The sequence below is a fragment of the Buceros rhinoceros genome, unplaced genomic scaffold, assembly GCF_000710305.1.
Source record: "Buceros rhinoceros silvestris isolate BGI_N320 unplaced genomic scaffold, ASM71030v1 scaffold4179, whole genome shotgun sequence".
Taxonomy (NCBI): Eukaryota; Metazoa; Chordata; class Aves; order Bucerotiformes; family Bucerotidae; genus Buceros; species Buceros rhinoceros.
The window spans coordinates 29243-45932 of NW_010433131.1; the positions used below are offsets into that span (position 1 = coordinate 29243).

Below are 16690 nucleotides of genomic sequence, written 5' to 3' on the forward strand. Positions count from 1 at the left end.
ACAGCAATGACTGCGTTTGCATGGGACAAGATCCAAAGCTCAATGAAATCAGGGAAAGGAGAGGACCTTTCCCTGATTTCTGTCTCCTTTGGATCAGGCTCCTTATTTCCTTCAGCAATGATAAAATGATGCACAAAGCACTGGGACTGTACAACTTCATTTTATTTTGTGTGCTTTTATAGGATATAAATAAATGACAAAATTACAAAATTTATAACTGGAAGCCCAAGCATATTTACATAAGTATTTGTTGCAGTGAGGCTACTATTTACTGTTCTCCTATACAATTTTCCTTTTGGTACCATATTTTTAGTGTTATTTTTTTACTGTCGGTTGACTACGTACATATCAACAGTGAATAGGCAAAAATATGTACAGGGAACTATTTTGTTCAAGTAAATTGAATACTGTATTAAAAGTATGTCATCACTCAGCGCTATGATTAGGTTTAACTAAACCATATACAATTATCAGGTTTAAACCAAGTTCAATTAACCATTTTTTTGGAATTTACCAACTGATGATTCTAACTGAAAACCTCAGCTGGATACGAAATAATAATTAAAAAAACATTAAGACAACCACACAATTTATCAATATCTCTATAATGAACTTCAAAATGATTCACAATTTGACTGGATAGAACAATATACGTTAAAATGTCGTTTTTCTCCTATAGTGATATTTGTACTGTTATAATTTCAGTTCTACGTAAATATACATCATGGTATTATACAAATACTCCACAGACATTAAAAAAATTAAAACACTTCAAAGAAAATGTAAGTAAATCTTATTTAATCAAATATTAAGCAAATGCTTAACTATTTTGTTCATGAAAACATTTTTATTACTTTGGAATTTTTTTCTTTTTCTCTCTATTTTTATTTAGAAAACGTTTTGCAGTAGAATTTTATCAACTTTCTTCCAAACAAGCTTTCTGTAACAGAAATCTTGATAGCAAAATCCATGGTTTTGATTTTTTTTAGAACCACTGAGATTATTTTTTAAAAAATACTAGTAGAATTCATGGCTATAGCAATGTTGAACTGCATAAACTATATCTAGGTGTGGTAGAATAACCATTCCACTTTCATTCCAGACTAATCACACGGAACATCCAGTGCACTGATGCTACAACTCTTATAATTTTCATAATGCTGCAACAGCAGTAGTTTACTTAACTTTAAAATAAACAATATTTGTCATAATTAATCTGGCTTCCTTCCATAAATATTCATATGTTTTCCTATAGTACTTCTCTTCCATAAAAATATCTAATAAATGTTTTCTGTGCATTATTAATACCTTTTTTTAACCATTCATAAAACTCTGATCCTTTGTCACAATGCAAGAGGTTCCTGTTTCTGTAGAGGATCAAAGGACACCAATGATTACATATAAAACCAGTGCACACAGAAATCAGGGTGCCTAATTTCTCATCACTTTAATGAGTTCTTTATTCAACACAGTAATTATTAATTAATTCAGTGGTTTCACAAATACTCTATTAATTCTGGTTCTATTTCAATTAAAAACTGCCAAGATTTAAATACAAAACCAATCAAATATTCTACTCATAGGCAGCATTAGTGTTAGTTTAGAGACCTTTTGTTTTTGTTTTTTTAAAAAGTAGAACTCTAAAATAAGAAATCAAAGAAAGCACTGTGGCAGAGTCACAAGGGAGAACTGCGTGAAAAATAAGGTTTCTCACTCCTCTTGTGGACTGTAATTTTAAAAGTCTTCGTATAGTGTCATTCTTCTGTCAGTGCTGCAGGAAGAAGAAATCACCAGAAATGACTGTCAGCCTTTTTTTGTTAGTTACAAGGCCACTCATACAGTGCAGTCTTCCTCTCTGCTGGATTGAAATGTTGCCATAAAGGAAAGGCTGTGCTGTGACTGCTTGGCGTGCAAGGCACAACAAGGAACGGGGGGGACAGTTTTGTATCAGAAAATTGTAGTTTCATACTTGGTATTAATGCCTCTTTTGGCTTCTTGTCCGGGTTCAACAATCCATGGTAGATTCGCAAGAGTCTTTTGTTCAGATGGATCTATCTGCTGCAAGACAAATGCAAACATACCGATGGGTTACCCTCTTGGTGCACAGCATTTCTAGCAGAAGTTTTTTCTTCAAACAAATAGAACACAGAACAAATTCTCTATCAACAAAGTCCTGCAGCAGCAAGTGTGGTGATCTACACCCCCATGTATCCATGGTCACCCTCTTTTTCCTGTTTAGATCAGAGCTGTATCTACCCCAAGCTCTAGAGCATCACAGTTTCTTAATGCCATGCATGATCCTAAGAAGTCCTGTTGTTACCGAGACAGGCAATAGCATCGGAAAATGTTCTATCTTAAAATTTTAAGGAGGAAGACTCTGTGGCAATGGACGACAAAGTGTACAGTCATGTTTTTTCCCCCTTTCCTCTCATCCAATAATTAAGTATCACAGAGTATGGATCTCACTTTATAGCCAGTGAATATGATACAGTGCATGGTCATTTTCCCCCTCTTCCTCCCAAATTACACTGTGTATGTTTTCTCACTTAATTTAAAATAGTTTTCATAATTTTTTTATAAGCTCTTCCATGAAAGAATATTTCTCTGCCACCTATGCACTTCAGCAGGGCACTTTAGAGTCAGCCACTACGTAGGCTCCAATGAGCTTGAATTCTTAGGAGTTTGGGATTCCAAAGAAAACATTGAAAACGTATATTAAACCCCAGTTTTGCAACAGGAGGATCAGGGAAAAAAGAAAAAAAAAAAAGATAAGAAAAGTTGCTTGGTCTGATTTATTGATTTAGATCTGCAATTTGATTAGGATACATATGCAGTGATCGTGTACCAAAGAAATTTGGTGTGGATTTTATTTCTTGATACATCAGGGCAGTCCATGGAACTGCAGGGTTTGAGGTACGCATTGGCTGTGATCTTCAGCACTTTGAAAAGCACAATACATTGGAATTAGACCGAATCAATTAAAGCCCTGCAGTTACTATGAAAGGCATAGGCACAACACTAGCCAAGCAACGTCTTAAACTGGAGGAATATGGAATGAGCAGTTGTTCGAATCGGCTGCCCGTGCTGCAGTGACACAACCCTACTGGCTGTGAGCAGAGGTGGCACAGCTGGGACACAGAGCATTTCAGGCTCAACAGGTATGTTTATTTATACAGCTTCTAGTCTATCAGCTCTTAACCGTATAACTGAATTTTGTGTGGTTTTTTTCTTGCATACACAGCTACATTCTACTTACCACTGACTTCCGAATACTAACACGTGGTTTGGGAATAGGTTTGGAGGGTTTATTTTCGAAGCTTTCTGGGAGGGTTGAAGAATGGCCCCCTTTTCGTGCTTGTAGTGCAAGCTGATAGGCCACCTCAAATGCTTGTCCTAGTGTAAGAATGATTTCGTAAGCTAAATTCTGGAACAAAACACAAACAGTTAAAATTGAGGTTAAGTTATTGTCAGTTACATAAAGTGGAGTAGTACAGAATTGATTTGTAATTAAAATCATGCTGGTAATAACTTCCTTAATCTCTATAATATTTATGCCTGTCATTTGATTTTTTTCTTAATTAAAAACAATCTAAATGTAATTTATCGTACTGGAAGTAATTACTTCTAAAAACCTTGAAAATATTGTCTCACTAAACATGAAAACAGGAGTGGGTGAGCGTGTGTCATCTCTTTTTAGAACAAGAACATTAAATCCCAGCCCTTTCCCAGCTCACCTGTATCCGCTGCTCGAAAGATCCTACCCATCTTGCACTACTGCACCTATCTGACATTCATTCATTGCTCTATTTCAGAACTCCTCTGCTGACCCGTCCTCCTCCAGAGCTGGCAGCCTGACATGCTGCTTCCCCAGGCATGCGCCACGGGATGCTCTGTGCCCTTGCTGAAAAGCACGGGAAGAGGATGCGGAGTTGTGATGCTTCCAAAAGGACAAAAAGCAAATGTTGGCAGCACATGCTCTGCTTCACGGATACAGTGCTCATAAACATGCATGAAAGTCAGTGCTCCGCTTTGGATGCATGTATCAATTGCTGGGGAAAACTCCTCGTGGTTTTTATTGCTAGCAATAAGAAAGTTTGAGCTTAAACTGTCAGAATACTCTTGTAAGAGGAGGGGGAAGGGTGTTGGCCTGTAGACCAAAGAAGTCAGGTTCTTAAGACTAAGACCAGTTTGGTGGTAGAGAATCACAGAACGGTTTGGGTTGGATGGGACCTTTAAAGGTCATTCAGCCCCAGCCTCCCTGCAGTGACCAGGGAAATCTTTAGATCCGGTTGCTAGAGGCAGAATACTTTAAGTTCTCATTGCATATGTGGAAGAAAACCTGTTGAAAAGTTTATAAAGCATGAATGAGGAATCAGTGGGTCAGTATAAACATTTTTTCAGTACCATTTTACATCAATGAAACATCAGCTTTCAAATTTAACCTTAAGCCTACAAATAGGCTATGAACTTTGCAATACCGTTTTGAACCCCTGCAGAGCAAAAGCAGGCCTGCAAGCTCACTTCCTTATGTCCTACAGTCTCAGAATTATTCATAAGTCTTTGTTGCAATTGAGAATTTACCCTCTACTTCCTCAATCTCCGTGGTGCCCGTAGTTGCAAGCAATCCTGCATTGCTTTGAAACTAGGTGATCCTTTAAGGTTTCCACATTTCTGATATAATTTTAAATGCGGTATCGCTTTACCTAGTCAAGTCTAACTGTTGAGTTTGCAATAAGCCAGAAAGCAATGCAACACACTTGGAAGTACGCCATCCGACCTTCAAGTGTTAAAACATGGTTAAAAGGATAAGCATGTTATTTCTTGCTCTACACTGGAATTTCACTGTAGTCATGAAGAAATTCCAACTCTTTGTTATCATACATGTATACTGAGATAGCGTAGGCTAAATTTGGCTTATATAGTTCATTATAAGAGCTTCTTCTAGAGGTGCCAGCTCTGGTCTTTGTTAGGTCAGAGAGAAAACAATTATACTGCTCCACTGGGATGTGCTCTCAGCTGTTACAACTGCACTCACAACAGCAAGCCAGCCAAAGTTTCATAACTTCCCAAATAAAAATGTCTGCTAGATACGATAAGCAGCGGTCTCCAAATTGTCTGCCCTTTGACTTACGGTAACTGACCAGGACCAAGAGATGCCGAGGATGCAGTTCTTCAGTGGGGTAATAAATGAAAGACTACAGAGACTATTGTAAGTGCCTTGCCTTTTAGCAGAACACTGTCTATGGAATTCAGGCCAACGGAGTGTAATTGTTAAAAATGTACAGAATAATCTCATTTTAAATGGACTGCACCTATTAGTAGGACATGATTTTTATTCTAAAGAAAAAGATTCTAATTATTCTAATCAACGAGTAAGTGTATTATATCATCGTGGGATTGACTACAGTGGATGTTACTATGGCTAAGAAATACATCAATGGGACAGGGTGTAGTAATGGCTTGGAGCAAAAGCAGACTGTAATACTAGGGGGACTGAGAAAGTGTGCCATCCAGTGTGGTGTACGAAAAGAGAGACAGGCCTGAAAAGCTCTGAGATAAGAGTGGAGACAAGCAGAGAGTTTGCCATGCTAAGCCATAAATCTAGTTTGGGTCCTGCATCTCGTCAGAAGTCACTATGATTTGTTTTCTTCTGTAGCTTGTAAAATGAAAAAATAGGCGTGCCTGGAGCCTGAAAACTATGGGAAACATAGAACTGTTTCTGTGGTTAACAAATATTCAAAATATAGCAAATAAAACAGACCATTCACTGGTTTGTTCAATATTTGAAATGTAAACTCTACCATAACTTGTACTTATATTTCATACATTGTGTACTGTGGAACAGCCTTGATGAAGAGGTCTGCAAATGGAGGCATGGAAGGTTTTAAAATTCTACCTTGTAAAATTCTAAAAAGCTATCTGAAAAAATTGTATTTTGAAAAAAACAGAAGTAAATAAGTTAAGTTTTATTTGAGGAATCTTTCACCTGTATTGGTGGGAGAGGAATATGAAGATTAGAGTTGGTATAGATACTTGCAGGGGCTGTACTGGAGAGGGAAGAGTAGGATTCCCTTGGGTGGCGATGGGGGCTGAAAACCAAACCACATCATCTGTCGTGGAAATCCTTCTGATGGAGCAAGGAGTCTATTTCATTTTTTTACATGTGACACAAAAGGAAGGAAACATCTCCGCCTCCCTGAAAGACACTTAGCACAGAAGTTGTAGCCCCCCCTGGTCACTGTAGAAAACATCATTGACCTTTACAGCATCCATCAGGCTACTTAGAAAGGAGGCAAAACTTTTAGGACCATGGTACTTCCGAGTCTGCTGCAATCCCCTTCTTGGCCTGGCACAGCAGAGAAGGAAAGATGAGTAAGCTAATGCCTGTAAGCAACAGTTTCTGGGAGATGAGAAACCGAGGTCAATTGCCTTGTTTGCCAACAATTCAACTTCCAAGTGCATGTCTGATTCAGGATTCTTCAGCCACTTTAACTCTGCCAGCCTATTAGAATGGCTAATTGTTTTCTTTCTTGCATTTTAACTGCCTGACATTGTCACTGTGTAAGCTGCAGCAGGCACTGCTGCTTCAGTGTATTGTCATGCTTCTATAAAGCTATGTTGCGGCTTCAGGAAGATTTTGAGTAAGATTTCTGTCATTGTAAGCTATAAAAATGTAAACTGTCACTTGCAAAGGAATTTTGGAAAAACTAACATTTTGTCTTTTTTGGGAAGCACTTTTGATCTAATGAGGATTTTATGGGTTTTTGCTTTCAGGTCACGGGGTTTTTTTTCCTTCTTTAAGATCAATGTCACATCTGGTCTTTTTATTGAAGACTGAATTTACCAAAGAAGCTTCTTTTGGAGCCTCACAGGTGATTAGTGTGACTACCCATCACATCGGATGTGTAGGAATGTCAGTTAGGACACCCTGTGTTCAAGGTACTGAAATCTCAGTTGGCAAAATTAAGCAGAACAGAGCATATGGAATATTTATTTGAAAAATCTGAAAAAATCCCAACCCAGTTCAAACCATCCATCCCCTGGGATGAAATCAGTTGCCTACTGCTTAGTCATATGAGAGTCTTCAATGCCAAATGTCGACCATTTCTACGCTAAAAGCCTGCCAAGAAGGGATGGTTACTTACTAGCAACGGGAGTTATGAGTGATGCAGAGCTGACATACATACCATTTACACTGTTAAGTGTACATATGCCTTCTCCCTCCAGACCTCAAATCTTACTTTTGGGTGGATCTTCAAAAGGGCACTTGTCTGCACTTTCAAGTGTGTCAGCTTTTGTGCACACAAGGGGAAGAAAGCTCGGCTTGCCAGAGACGGTGTGATGAGACCAACGGGGCTGGTATTTGCTTGTAACAGCTGTGGATTCCTGAGCTGCATGAGGCTTTCATGATCAGGCACTCCTGCAACTTAAATGCTTGATCCTTCCTCCTTCTGGGTTTAAAGCAATTGTGGATGGCAAACTCTTCTGAAGCCATCCTTCTCTTTTAGTATGGCACGGAAAGACATCTCGTATGCAATGTGAGGATGGAAACAGGCCTTGAAGTGGGCCTCTCATGCTGTTGCAAAAGTCAGCAATGTAGATGAGAGAGATTAATTTGCTCATGAGCTGAAAGCACCTTCCTCCTAATTGTGCTCCATCTCAACAAGTTTGCCAGGAGCAACTGAAACAGTTTTACACATTCCACCTAATATGCCCCAGAGAGGGCACTGTCTGGGCATGCTGTCTCTGGGTACTACCAAGGAAAGAAGTTTTCTGTTCTGGAGACGTGGGGATGCCACCCTGATTGTACCTGGATGATCATATGAACAGAGAAAATTTATAAAGTCCTCTAATCTCCTAGAAGAAGGCAATGAACAGAACTTTGAGACCTGAATACATGTTTTTTCTTCTCTGCTAAGTATGTGTACTAGCAGCTTCCAGTTCTTACCCAGCTTAAGTCTGTGCAATGAACGACAAACGAATACAGAAAAGAAGAAAGGAAGTCTTCGTGTTACGAAGAGCACCAGTCTAATCCTTGGCATCAACAAGAGCAGAAATTGTTCCAATTTATGCCAGTTGTCTTCTACTCATGGGTGCATTGGGCAATGAAGGGATATCTGGTGGAAACTACTTTAGATGTCTCCCATATATGAATCAGAATTTGGTATAGGAACTACTGTGATGGTTTGTTTCTCTGGAGGAAATCCTTCACTGGTAGTTTAGGGCTGCTTTATAAGTGAATGTGAGTGAGATGGATTTCAAATACTGAGCAATAAATCCTCTTCTTCCCTCCAAACCTTGTTCCCTTCAATATTCTTTAATCAAGTCTGATGTTTTTGTAATTTTGGTTATAGAATTTTAACTCTGAGTAGACAAGTTACACGTAGAGTCAGTCCTAAATAATAAGTATTAGTCATGCTGGAGTTGACATGTTAGTACACTGGAATGCTTTCCTATCTGCAAAAATACTGTCCTTGCCCATATTTCGTGAGGAACTGAAGGACCTAAGAGAGTGAAATCTTTTTCATACCATTGCATATATTGTATTACCATAATACATTTGATTTAAGATGCATCTTTTTTACACCTTATTGTGGATTTCTACCACTTTATACTTTCTTTTTCTTAACATGATTGGACTTCTGTCCACTGACAAATGGGTAGGATAGTTTCTGTTAGCAAACTGGGAGATCTGGCTTAGATCTAAAGTGTTAGACTTTAAACAGAAAATTTCATTTACTGTAGTCTTGCATTCTGAGTATCTGTTTTCTATGGAGCTTGTATTTGCATCAAAAATGATAGATCCTGAGAAATAAAACAACACAAAAAGAGAATATTTGAGTAGGTAACACCCCACTAAGGATTATTCTGCAGGAGAAAACTAAGTTAAGACAATTAGACATTAAAGTTTCAGTATTGCTTAAAATAGTCATTTCAAGTGCTTGGGATATTAAATGCTCCTCCTAAGGTAAAAAAAGTGAGCAAAATATTGTAATTATTCCTGGATCACTATTCTTTCCTTGCTAAGAAAGGAGAAAATTAATTTCACCTGCTATACCTGGGTCTATGTTTGTGCTTGATTATTAAATCTATAAATGAAACTGCAGTACTTTGAAACCATTAAGAAGTACTTAAATGGTTCAGGAGAAATAACAACCTCACTCAGTCTAATTTCAGCTGATTCACTTATCACTAAAATCTATTTAATGGAACATCTTGTTGACCATGGTCTGTCTATTTTTAACACAATTTTGAAGTTTTTCTGCTCCCTGTGGATGCTAAACTCTCAGCAGAGAATTTAAACAACAAATGCACTGAACCAAAATGCTGAAATTCCTTCTAACCTACCTTCCTGTACATCTTGTTATTTAAACTCTCCTACAGGCTATTGCTCTGCAATGTCAACTGTTTCCCCAGTCCCAAATAAAATGCCTCAGTTCAGACACCTTTTTTTTATTATTTTTTATATTCATGTAAGCATGTTTCAAGAATTCATGCATGTTATACTATATTAAAATACGTTTTCTTGAATGATTTTAAAGTTTTAATAGCATCTTCAATTTCTCCTGTGCTTAACTCAAAGGGCAAGTACTCTGGAAAGAAGTTTCGGACAATAAATCCTCTTAGTACTAAAAATTAGAGCCACTACTTATTTTACCAAATTTAGCTGAAAACAGCATGACTGATTAATTGATATGTGTTCTTGATTTCTTGGAACACTAGTAGTCTGTGTATCACCACCTGAGAAGGATAAATATAGGGAGAACTTAGTCATTTTCCACCAAAATAACAGGAGCTGTAACACCTTTTGTTCAAATAACATTTTTGAGATTTTTAGGCAAGAAGATCGAAATGGGGAAAAAGTAAAGGATTAATTTACTCTTTTCCAAATAAAGGCTGCTAAAATAAAATTTTGCCAAATTCCATATCTGCATTTTTTAAGGCAACCACTTACACAGGAACACAGCAAGAACAATGCAAAGGTCTTTGTTACCACAGATGTTTCAAATCTTCCAGATTCAGGGTGGTAGCCAAATATTCCTAGACCTCTTGAGATATGTAATTAGCTACCTGTGTGGTCTCTCTCAGATCTGTAAGTGTTCTGGTTCTCCAGTTAAAGTAAATACAATTTTTTTCATACATTCTCTAAAGAGTTGCAGTGGCAGCTTCAGTTTCCCAGTATAATTCCAATCAATATAATGTCAAAAAGTCTAAACAATATTTAGAGAGATGTTCAAGTTATTGGGACTGATCCAGCTTAACACTGAAACCCTAAAAGTCATGGAACAGAAGGGTTAGAAATCTGAAGAAATCACTTAAAATGACAACATCTGACCTCTGATCCAAAAAGCAGCCCACAGCTGCTTTAGGATGTGTCCAGGCTCAAAGGGCCCCTCGCAAGAAAGCATCCAACCATCTCACCCTTTGCTGTCTGGTGTGGGATGAACACATGAGGGCGAAACCAGGAGGCTGGACATCACCAAACCCATCCTTCCCTGACTGCACAGGCAGTACAAGGCAGTCCAAAACGCAGGATGCCCTGCAAACTTAGTTTAAGCTAGTTCCCGAGCCTACCGCTTAGGAGGATTGAGCACTGTATGTAACACACATTGATCCAGTTCTGATTTGTTTATTTGATGTGTGCTGAGATTTCAGAATAGGTGGCCAAAGCTGCTTGTTACAAACTTCTTGGAAGGCTATAGCTTAGGTTAGAAGAACTACATGTCAAGACTTGTATGGAAAGCTACTTGCTGAGTTTACAGTCAATGGCTGAGATTACAGAAGTTATTTCAGCTGGAAAATGAGGTGATTTCTCCAGTAATGTCCTTCCACCATCACCTCCTGGAAATGTTTTAATAGCATTACAAAGAACTATTAAATGAATAATCTTCTACAAACTGACCACATCAAACGCGGTGAATACGTGGCAGTAGTGGTGATTAGTCTTCAAGTCTTTAGTGATGTACGCAAAGGTAGAAAGGTCCTCAGGGTCTTGTGCAGCACAGGAAATGTTACGGATTTCATGTTCAGCAATAATATTCTGTTTGAAAAAAAATATTTTCAGTCAATTTAGGAATTAAATCTAAAAGAGATGTAACAGGTGTGGTTTAGATTTGCATTCATGTTTATGTGCTGCGCTGACGTATTTCAGAAGTCTCTTAACAAGAAGATATTTAGTACACCCCATGTGTGCTCTTACACAGGTCATTGGAATTTTGACCCTCTCCAATGATACCTAAAATTGCTGATAATCTGGTAGGAAACAAATACATTCTAGAGCCCTCCCTGTGAATCCACTTGAGTTTTGTACAGTTTATTCAGTATCCTATGACAGAGAGACACCTTTCCTGGCATACAGCTGTATATAGTTTCAAAGCACTATACAAGCACCTTATGATGCTGCTGATTTTCTGTACAATGATCACTACATGGCACTGTTTCATGACAGACAGGGATCTGGTGATACCCAATAGGCTCAATATCTAGGCTTCTGCACATGTTTAAGAAATTTCAGCTACACTTCTTCAAGAGAGAAAAAAAAAAAACATCAAACATCACTTATAATTGAAACCCTGAGCTCCTGAAAGGCTTCTGCTTAGTAAAAAGGTAACTACAGGAGGATCTGGCAACTTTTCTCCACTGACTGACAACAGCATCCTGTAAGAGAGATGTAGAAAAATTAAACCATTCATGCACCAAGCAACACTACTTGCAACAGCCAATGTAAGGTATAGCATACTATTGAGATAGAGCTGGGGCATGTGTCCAATGAAATAAAAAAAAAGCTGTCTAAAAACTTTGGAGAAAATTATGAATACTTGTTACATAAATTGCTGATATGTAATTATTGCATTCAGGCCAAAAGAACCATGAAGCCAGAGAAGAAGATACTCCAGAGTGGCTTATGATTAGGCCTTGCTTCAGCAACACACGCATTGCAAACGATTTAAGCAGAAGAATGATTCACTGAATATGAATTTACTTAGCAGTTAGTTTATACACTTTTCTGAATGTGGCGCTGTTGGCTGTAGCTCTGGCTTTTCCACCAAACCCCAAAGCAAACAAGCCTGCTGCAGCACGACATCGCTATTGCACCACAGAACACATGACATCTGACTGTCCTGGTCCCTCCCAGAGCCACTGTTTGCTGCTGCCTCAGTGGCAGCTGTCCAAGTTAAAACAATCTCTGAGCACCTCTGGTTTTCCCTCACCCCTCTCTTTTCCCTCCCGCCTTCTTTCCTCCTCCTCTTTATTTTTTTTTTTAAAGAGGAGGAAATATATGCAACTAAATCACTTAAGATGCTTTGCCATATCTTCTTTCATTTGCTAAGTGGCAACTTTTCCCCTTGCATGTAGGTGTCAAGTTTTCAAAAAGACATATATTAATATATCTAATTGAAGAAATCATGGCTTGGGAAAAAATCTTAATAAAGAGCATTCAGAATTTCAAATTACAGAAAAACCAAGATAAGGAAACTGTTACTGAAGAAATGAAATAATCCTCTTAATCTCAAATTGTTGCAACACACTTGATTATTTCTCTTTAATGCATTATTCATAAAAATGACAAAACCAGTACTTATGTTTCAATATATGCCAATTTATAATGACATGTATAATCTCTGCTTAACAACCATGGGCTTTTTATGTTACTTTAAGCATTTTGTTTTCTTTGTTCTCAAATTGATAACTTTTACCCTCAATAAAGATTTTGATGAGAATTACAATTATACCAAAATCCAGGGATTTAGATATCCACAGATATAGCTGTAATATACTGTCATTGATGCTGTATTGGCAACATCGTAGTTTAGAAAGCAGGAAAAAATTAAAGCTGGGAAGTTCTTAAAATCACGTGAAGTATTTATGCCAAATCATGAGCCACGAAGTAATCACCTGGAGTTATGCAGTGTATGCGAAAAGAGCTCTGCTGCGCGGAAGCTTTTCCTAGGTGACCTGGGGCTGACACATGGCTTTTGCACTTTAGGCAAAACTCATGGAGATTATTTAATGTTTTACCTTTAAACAAAGTGAAGTTTGGAAACATACCCGTATCAAGTTTGTTTTGAATAAAATAAAGTATTCCTAAATTAAATCTTCTGGATGAAAATTAGTAGTGAAATCAAGCTTTTCCCTAGCTTCTATAAGCTATCCTCTGTGATCTCCTTTAGAAATTAAATGTTTTCAGTGCATGCATTACTGTTTCCTAGGGTCACTACTCCAGTACTCCCACAGTCTTATTCTGTAGAAATTACAAGGCTATGAACCAGCTTGCTGTTCTGGGTATGCTCCTCAGGCATTGACTGACACTGTACTGTTGTCGTTCTAAAAATTGTCACTCCGTTTGGCAAGAGAAAACTCCGGCACTTCTCAAAAAGCAGGGAAGCTGAAAGCGGGTTCTGGTTCTGCCAAGGAAATACCTTGGAGAGATCAGGGTTTTGCTAAGCAGCCTTCCCTTTGCTTGCCTACCTCATGTCAGTCAATCCCCCTCCTGGCAGAAATCACCCAGAAGTTAGGACTAGCTGCAACCCACGAGAATATTCTGCAAGTCTGGTTTTTCCTAAGCAGCAATTTCTTTCTGGTCTCCCTTGCAAAGAAATGGTGTCATGTCAAAGTGGTGTCATGCCAAGCTTCAAGGCACCACTGAAATAGCTGTCATGGAATGAGGTCAGAGCTCCTTTGTCACCTGAAGCTTTGCCTTCTATAACTCAGAATACAAATTCTTAGCTTGGTGGCATAAAGGAAAAGGATGAACAGCCATGGGAGCTGAGTTTTCAAGCACATAACTGCTAGCTATTTTTGTCATTAAAAAGTACGCGTTTACTGCTAAGTGGTGCCCAGCGCTGTCAACTATAAGCTCACATGGAAGCGGTACAAGTCTGAATAGGATCTCACCTTAGTGCTAATCTGTTTTGGGTCTTGAAGGAATTGGGTACAGCACACTGTGGACAAGGATGGTAACAACGCTCCTGGGAGAGTTGCAGGCTATTACCTGGTTTTTACAGAAGGGAAAGGCAGTGCAGATTTTGAACTGGAGAGAAAGCAATCTACCACTTGAGAAAAAACACAGGACTCTGGCATTATTTACTTCCATCAAACACATCTATTGCACTAGTAGGCACAAGATTTCAGTGGGACTGGTCTGCAGCCACCTAATGCAATTTGTCAACCTTCTTTTGAGTTTTCATCTTATACATAAGATTATATGCGCTGTGCAAAGAGATACTGGAAGCTCCTTTTGTTCTCCTGATTTTTTTTTTTTGTTTGGTAAACCTAAGGACATTGCAGTTACATCCTTTACACTACAGAGGAGACTGAAGAGCTGAAAACAGCCTTGTCCAAGTGAGGGTTAATAGTATTACAATGTCCTGATTTATGCCCTGCACATCAGAGAACACAAAGAAAATGAGGATTGTAGAACCTCAGTTTCGAATCAATGGATGAAAAAGGAGCTGACAGGAATCCCTGGCCTCTCTGCTCTAGCAAATATGCCAGACTTGACATAATGGTAATTTCACCTCAAGTTTTTCTTTCATGTTATCTTCTAACCCTAAATACGGCTTCCAAACTCTAGCAGAAGTTCACAAATCTGCTTTCATTCCTTCACTTAAAACCCAGTTCCAGTTAAACACCTTTAAAAACTGACTGAATTGCAAAGCTTGACGGATAACTGCGTTAGATGTATCGCGTGGTCTGAGCGTTCAGCAACACAAAGCAGTTATATACATTATTAACCTGGTCGAGTAGCTGGGTTGTCAGATTTATTTCTTATATTGCTTAGTGAGTTTTAGACACACAGTAATTTCCTTTCTAGTCATATGCAACCAGTATGGATTGCATTTTTTTGCCATTTTAGACATTCGAAGAAGAGAAATTAATGCATTACTTTACTTCTGCTTATAGAGCTTGTACATTTTACTTTGTTGAAGCAATAACCCATTGCTCTATCCATCACTGAGTTCTCTGACCTCTCAATTTCAGTTTTGTTTTTTTTTTTTTTTACTTTGTTGAAGCAATAACCCATTGCTCTATCCATCACTGAGTTCTCTGACCTCTCAATTTCAGTTTTTTTTTTTTTTTTTTAAAGATGTAATATGTATTTTAAAATGTAAGAAACAAAGCACAGGGGCATTGCCACACAGGAAGATGAAAAAAATATGGAATAACAACTGTTAAGAAGCTGCTGCAGTTCAGGGAGTCAAATGTCTAGTACTACAAAAACAGCTCTCAGAGAGGCACTGACATTTGAAAAGGACTCATTCCAGGCTCATGTTTCTTATTCTTACAATAGGTGGCCCTTGATATGTATTCTTCATTGAGACATCTGCCCCCCTCAATTTATATTTATGAACAAAAATATGTATTTTCTGCATATTTAAGGAATACATAGGGAAGGATATGGTAAAGGATTCCATATAGGTTCCCCACCAAATGTCTTTTGTGACAAGTTTGTCTTTTAATGGCAGAAGGCAGGACACTATGTTCTCCAAATGAGTCATTTAAGCTGCTTCACTTGTCCTCCAGACTGAGTTTCTGGATAGCTACAACAAGATTATATCCGTTTTGGAGAGAAGAGAAAAAAGAGAGGAAAAAGAAGTGAAACACTGTCCCCTCTCTGGCCTGGTGCTCTTACAGAGCCAACTTCATAGGTATTCCCATCAGTGAGAAATAAAAGCTAATACTGAACAATTGCACATACCTTATTTGTTGCATCAATAAATTTGACTCCCTTGTAAGAAACAGACAGGACAATGGTTGGTACTTTCTTCATTTGTTCTGTAGACTTCTGAAAGCAAACGAACACGCTGTTAGAGTTGTGTTGTGCTGCAAGGACAGTGCTTTTTCTTTTCTTCTTCTGATAAAATATGTAAGTGAAACAAAAGGTACTTATCTAAATATTTGACTTTTTCTTGAGCTGACTATGCTCTGGGCTATTGAAATAGCTGCCTTGTAGTTACAAAACCAAAAAGCGCTTTACAGTTTGTTGCGAGGATAGTAAAAATTCTCCTTTTTCCTTGCACAATGGGAAGAGAATGAAATAAGTTTGCCAGGCTTAAAAAGACCAGTCGTGCAATCAGGGTTTCTCCAAAAGTGCGTTTTAAAGGCATCTATCTGATATGCCTCATTTATTGCTGCCTTCCCTCACCTATTCCTACCCTCCCCAGCGGCAGAAAACAATACCATGGCAGTACTTCCTCTAGTACTGTTTCTTTACTGCAATTACTTGTTACTTAGAAATATTGCATACTCTTGCCTTCTTGCAGTTGTATTTGTCCCGTGAGGTATCTCTGCAGCCTTCTAAGCCTGCCAGTCAATCTATCAGTCCAGCATTGTATCTTGCCACGTCTGACTGTCTGCACTTCCTCGAGTGCAGCTGCTACTGGAAGCTGCTTTACACATGAATTAGCACAGAGGCTTATTCTGCATTCCCTCAGTGGCAGGTTCTCCTACCTACAGTTCATGTTTTCTTATAAGGCTATTTTTACTTTTATGCTAGTCTAGTTCTGTGTGCCTTCAATGTGATGCTCACAGCAAAGATGATTTCTGCTGAACAGACAGGGCAAATAACAGGAACAGATTTAACTTCTCTGCAGAAAAACCTGTTGATTAGTTTACAGATTAAATATACTAAAAAAACTCCCAAAACAAGCAAACACTCCCCCCCCCCCCCCCAACTAGCCAACAAGAT

The 16690-nt window shown here is 38.4% G+C and overlaps 1 protein-coding gene across 3 annotated transcripts in view; it reads right to left on the minus strand.

Annotated features, from left to right (window-relative positions):
* Positions 1-589: 589 nt before the first annotated feature.
* Positions 590-16690, minus strand: part of ANKS1B (ankyrin repeat and sterile alpha motif domain containing 1B) — a 53387-nt gene continuing 37286 nt past the window's right edge. For 2 of the 3 annotated variants that reach the window (XM_010143995.1, XM_010143993.1), the window contains 4 exons: positions 15701-15787; positions 10904-11041; positions 3257-3424; positions 590-2058 (listed from right to left, as the gene is read on the minus strand). In XM_010143995.1, coding sequence (XP_010142297.1) covers positions 1948-2058; positions 3257-3424; positions 10904-11041; positions 15701-15787 — 504 coding nt within the window. In that variant the 3' untranslated portion in view covers positions 590-1947. The remainder of the gene's footprint in view (positions 2059-3256; positions 3425-10903; positions 11042-15700; positions 15788-16690) is intronic. The other variant, XM_010143994.1, reaches the window with a different exon arrangement.